The sequence below is a fragment of the Botryllus schlosseri genome, chromosome 7 (assembly GCF_051294905.1).
Source record: "Botryllus schlosseri isolate E-star chromosome 7, Bs_hap1, whole genome shotgun sequence".
Taxonomy (NCBI): Eukaryota; Metazoa; Chordata; class Ascidiacea; order Stolidobranchia; family Styelidae; genus Botryllus; species Botryllus schlosseri.
Window position 1 is genome coordinate 22656223 of NC_137242.1, and position 5675 is coordinate 22661897.

Below are 5675 nucleotides of genomic sequence, written 5' to 3' on the forward strand. Positions count from 1 at the left end.
GCAGTCTTGTGATGTTTTGAGACGATGAAAATATTAAGAACCCTGATTGATTGAGAACGTTAGTTTGGGCGCTGAGCGAAAAATTTTATTTTATTAGTCAACCGAACACAAAGTGGGAAAAATTTACCGTTTTTTGAGAATTCGTCTCCGGTTTTGCAAGTCTGAAAATTCTGAAAAAGTGCCCTCTTTTCCGATTTCGAAAATATGGTAATCCTACTCCTGATGGAAATGCAAAAATGAGAATAAAAAAATCTGCTTCACCACGTTCAATCATGCGAGCGAAATTCACCGAAGCAGTTTTCAGCCAAGATATAGATGGGAAATGAATGTCGCACAACAGCCAGTGGTTTCTAAGCCGTGTTCCCGGGAACCCATGGGGTTCCGTGACAAGTCTCAGGGGTTCGCGATCCCTATATAGTTCAAGAACATTTATGTGCGACCAAGGGAGGAAAATGAGTCCGTAGTGCCTCGATCACCTCTCGTCAGGGTGAGTAACCAATAATTGTCGGTATTTTCTATCGATGTTCGATCATGAACGTCCGTTCATCACGCAGTTTGGATATTCATATTGTTCAAAATTATATCTCGATTGAACAGGTGTGGCTTAGACTAGCCTATCACCTGTGATAGCACAATTTATTAGCGTATCAATCGGCTCAGAATTTATAATTATAATAGAGGCTACTGGTATAAATCGAATACTAGGGAATTTAAAATTGGGATGTGTTACGTACAATGACGGTGCAGAGAACCATAGCCAGGCCAGGCACAGTTGAATTTGCTTCAAAAATTGTATCTAATTTTCAGACAAGCGTTGCCCATTCTATCCGGATATCTTCGTCAAACGCCTTACGTACAGCATATATATACTATATATACAGCACATACACACTACACCAGCGGTTCTCAGCCTTTTTTGACACGCGCCCCCCTTGACGATGGTCAAAAAAATCGCGCGCCCCTGACCCCCCTTACATTTATCGTCATGTCAAAAAGAGCACATCATGTAATACAGAGGTGGGCAACCTTCCTGCTAATCATGGCTGCATTTCGATTACTTATGAAGCCTAAGGCCGCATTCCAGGGCATAGCCGCAATGAACGATCCGGACGCAAAATACTTATGGTCTGTAATACTGTCCATATCCATTCCCGGTGAACTCCGGACTATTCTACTTTTCACAACGGCCTATTGTACGCACCGAAATCGCGAGTGGCAATGTTATGAATAGTTGGTCGGAGTGCATGTCGTCGCGCGGAGCGCGAAAATTTTTCGGAGCCGCGAATGAATTGTTATTTCTTGAGGATTCCCATTCCTGCTCCAATTAAGAAGGGCGCTACTGCATTAAAATCGAAAAATGAAGTCTTGCTTCGCGGAGCGCGAAGAAAATTTCAAGATTAAATAAAATCTCTCGAAAATTCGGGAGTGACTTCGTAATTGCTATTTGCATGTCTACGGCTGCCAACACATACTAATTGAATTAGGAGTCGACGGCCGCACAAATTCCCTTCTACGGCGTCATTGCTGGTAGTGACTACAGAGGGCACGGGGGCGTTCTGTCCTACCATGCTAAATTTGATCAGTTTTGGAAATGAATTAAATTGTGTTGATTTATAGCCAAATTGAGGGCGAAACCGGGCAACCTATATTGCATCTAAGTCTGTCTTAGGCAGTGCAGTTCGCCAGCTATCAACAACAGCTACCCAGCGCACAGAGATTTAGGCTACTGCCAAAGCCACAAAGTAATGAATGACTTGCACGTAGGAATTTCTCTAAATCTTCAAAGAATATCAAAAATTTGCTCAAATGAAGTTGAAGTCAGCCTATACTCCGTTGAGCGCGACTGCTGGAGTTTGAGTTTGTCAAGCGTTCAAGAATACGAATTAAGTTTAATCTTCAATAATCGTATCTTCAGAATGGTTGTAAAACACATGTTTAGTCACAATTTATACATACATTGACAAAATTGACAAAAATTTCTCGCGCCCCACCTGAGAGCCTCCCGCGCCCCCAAAGGGGGGCGTGCCCTCCAGGTTGAGAACCCCTGCACTGCACAATACACATGCTGCAGCCACCATATTGCATACAATACCTCACACGTTGACACGACACTGAATCGCCTTTACTCAAAAAGGACTTTATTTGCAAGCTAGTCAGTATTGGAAGCAAGTTTGGTGCAAACAGCTGCACAGGTGGATTTTACACCAGGCAATCGTGCCAGAAAAATTGACATGAATTTGTAAGTAGCGACGAAAACTCTCCATTGCAGACCAAGCGAATTATGGCAGCACCACTGCCATTGCTTCGTGGAAGCTGTTGACACCGGTTCCCTTTTCTCCGTCAAAATAGACAGTTCGCACTTCATTTACAGTGTTGAAGGAAATGGTGTGGTGTGTGGGTTACGGTGTCTGGAAGAAATAATAATAAATAGTTTCAGTACATGAAAGAAGGATCAGGTCAAGCATAGCCTAGGCCTACATCACACACTAACCCTCTACAACTGGACTTGAGTCAATTTGTGTAATGACTCGACTTGTACTTCTGTCATGACTCGACAAGGCAGATGACTTGAGACTAGGATGACCAAGACATATGCATTTCATTGTAACTTCGAAGAATGGTAAGCTACCAAATGATTGGTATTTCGCTGGCCAAAAACTGTCAAGAGTGAGAAAAATTAGTAAATTATGAATACGAAGAATTCGATATCATCCAAGCAGAGATGTAAAATAATGGGTTGAATATGTCTTGAACTCGAAACTGAAAAGTGCATGAACATGGCTTGGAACCGGACTCGAACCTCTGCTCCCCGACACAGACTCGGACTTGACTCGGCAGTGAATTGGAAATGACTCGAGTAACATCTATAAAAGTGCGATTGACTTGCGACTCGAAAACCTGTGACTTGGCTACAACATACTCTACAATCAACGTCAGCGATTCTTTTAAGGTGGGCAATACAACTATATGAAAAAAGTAGAATATAGCCTGTACTTCGTTACTGATGATGACGAACATTGCGTGTGTGGTGATACACACAGGGTTGAAACCAAGTAACAAGGTTCCGAGTCACAGGTCGATGTCACTTTTATAGTTTTGATACGAGTCAAGTCGAGTCATTTACAACTCACCACTGAGTCAAGTCCGAGTCCAAGCCTTCGAGCAGAGGGTCGAGTCCGAGTCATAGTGTTGAGACCCGAGTTCGAGTCATTGCGTTGACTATTCAGTTTCGTGTTAAAGTCTTGTTCAACCCACGTTTTAGATCGCATTTTCAACTACCAGTACTAATAAACGATATACCAATATTGTGGTAAGTTTACCTATCTTCGAAATTACAATGAAATATCGGTCTTGGCCATCACAGGCCTCGAGTCATATGACCTGTCCGAGTCATACGCAATTACTCGAGTACAAGTCGAGTCAACACACAGATTGACTCAAGTCGAGTCACCAAAAAATCGCGACTCGAGTGTCGGTTCATTACAATCCTGGATAAACATATGTAGACCTGGAAAAGAGGGTAATGGATAAAAAACGTTTGGGACCCACTGCATCTACATCAATGGTGTCAAACTCAGTTTTGGTCGCGGGTCGGAACAGGAAAATCATCTCAAAATGTCACATTCAAATCCATACCTTTGTTGTTCAACGGGATAGTTTTTTCACGATGTTGCACCTTTTATGGTATCTTGATGAGTGCCTACGCTCATCCCATCATCCGAGGCGTAGCTAATCAGATCATCTATCTGTAAAGCAGTCAAATTCGAAGTAGCCTATGTAGTGAACCGAAAATGTCAATGATATAATTACATCCGTGAATATAACACGTGGAACTTTGCATCTTTTGGCAAATTTTTCGTCCTCTTCGCCATCATCCTTTCGAGCTTTTTTTTTGCGACCGTATAAAATTTTCTTTTCCAGCACGATCGGGTCTTTTTTGTTTCTACGCCATTCTTTGAATTTTGTTTTCAGTCGACGACTCCATGATTCCTGAAATGCATCATATTGAGAGAACGGTCTCACTAATCTCGTCCATATAAATCAACAACTTACGTTAGCAAAACATCCCGGAAACACGATCCTGTCCTTCAACATGGGGTACCTGGCTACCAGAGATTTCACAGCTGTACGGTACTGTTTTTTACTTGGATACCAGCTGTGAATAATAGCATATTTATTATAGTAAGCAACAATTTCCTGCAGTAAAGTCCTTGGCGTATATACTCACGTGTATCTCCGCAGGTCATTGAAAAGAAAATCCACGATACTCCTTCTAAGTTTTGCAGGGATATAAGCCGAATTCTTCCCTCGATAGAATTCCAAGTCGTGTTCCACATTTTTGGGCAAAACAACTATATATTTCGACCCAGGCCACTTGAGTCCATCGATACTTTTGCTAGGCTTGATCACATGCCTGGTACTGCTGGATTGAGCTTCAGCGTCGGGGCAATCAACAGTTGATAGCTGCTTTCCAGCTTAACAAAGAAATGATTGACAACTTTCTAGAAGTGGATCATACATCAGCGGTCACCAACGCGGCCAGGTAGCCCGCAGGACGCAGGTAGCCTACTAGATAGGTCGCCCGCTGTTCTAAATATAGCTCGAATTGCAGCAGTTACCAGAGAGCTTTTATATATATGGACATATTTATATAGCTATTCTTGTTAAAATCATACTAACATGTAACTTACAAATGAAAATACATGAACACTCGAAATAATTATACAAATATCATCATTTACAACTCGTATGGTGTATAACTACATGTAATCAGATCACAGGATATTGAACATTGAGGATATGGCGCACCATCCACCAATACCAATACGCCATCCACGGTATTTTTGAAATGGCGGGGGGAGGGGGTTCCGTGCTACATGCATGCATCAAGCAAATTAGATAGCTCAAATATGATCGAAATGGCTATTTGATTACTGCAATTGACGATACCGTATACTTACTGCACTGTACCGGCCAGTAGTTTCCATCGTCACTAGTAACAGGAAACGAAATGGTGCTAATATCTGATACATCAGAGATATCCGATCTCAAATCACATGAATCAATTGGTATCTCGGTAACGGAACATTGACCTGGAACAGCAAGATATGAAGAATAATAACATTGCGGGCACTTTATATGGTACTGTGGCTTACCTTCAATTTCCTTACGTATCGGAATCTCGACTTTGAGTTTGCCGTAATTTACAATCTCAGCATACTCCAGATCAACATATTCGTCAAATCCTTTGTCATAGCACTTGATTGTAAACTCGCGACCATGGAGCTTATCTTTGAATATTTCACTAACAGCACTTTTTATCCCAGAGGCATCAGCAACAGAAATTGGCCTGCTATATTCAAATAGTTTAACTAACAATCTCAACATTGTTATCTAAAGATACAGATTGATTAGCAACTGTTCAGAAATGACTGGTATCAGAAAGGCATACACAATGATGAATGCTTTGTATTTGAACTCATAGATTAATAAACATCAAACAAGGTATACTGTAGATCTATTCATTCATAAAAAGGTATACCTATTTTTGAGAAGTTTCTGTACAGATTTCCAGTTACGCTTTGGTTGGAAATATATTGCCTAAGAACACGCAATATAGGAATAGTATGACATCTGAAGTCAGTGGTTTTCAAACTTTTTGATAACCATCGGCA

General features: G+C 41.4%; 1 protein-coding gene across 1 annotated transcript; it reads right to left on the reverse strand.

The window, feature by feature from the left end:
- Positions 1-2116: 2116 nt before the first annotated feature.
- On the reverse strand, positions 2117-5422 carry LOC145442449 (uncharacterized). The gene is made up of 7 exons (XM_080320353.1): positions 5157-5422; positions 4962-5093; positions 4229-4475; positions 4054-4156; positions 3811-3990; positions 3637-3746; positions 2117-2408 (listed from the first exon to the last, which is right to left on the reverse strand). Exons 1-6 carry the CDS (start codon positions 5386-5388, stop codon positions 3663-3665), a joined length of 978 nt encoding a protein of 325 aa, XP_080176479.1. The 5' UTR covers positions 5389-5422; the 3' UTR covers positions 2117-2408; positions 3637-3662.
- Positions 5423-5675: the final 253 nt, after the last annotated feature.

What these genes read in the sequence shown, in the direction of transcription:
- LOC145442449 (XM_080320353.1), bottom strand. Translation starts at nt 5,388, where the DNA reads ATGTTGAGATTGTTAGTTAAACTATTTGAATATAGCAGGCCAATTTCT. An exon ending in CTACTGGCCGGTACAGTGCA is followed by an intron (nt 4,476 to 4,961) that starts GTAAGTATACGG and finishes TTCTTTGTTAAG; the next exon opens with CTGGAAAGCAGCTATCAACT. An exon ending in CACGTGTTATATTCACGGAT is followed by an intron (nt 3,747 to 3,810) that starts GTAATTATATCA and finishes ACTGCTTTACAG; the next exon opens with ATAGATGATCTGATTAGCTA.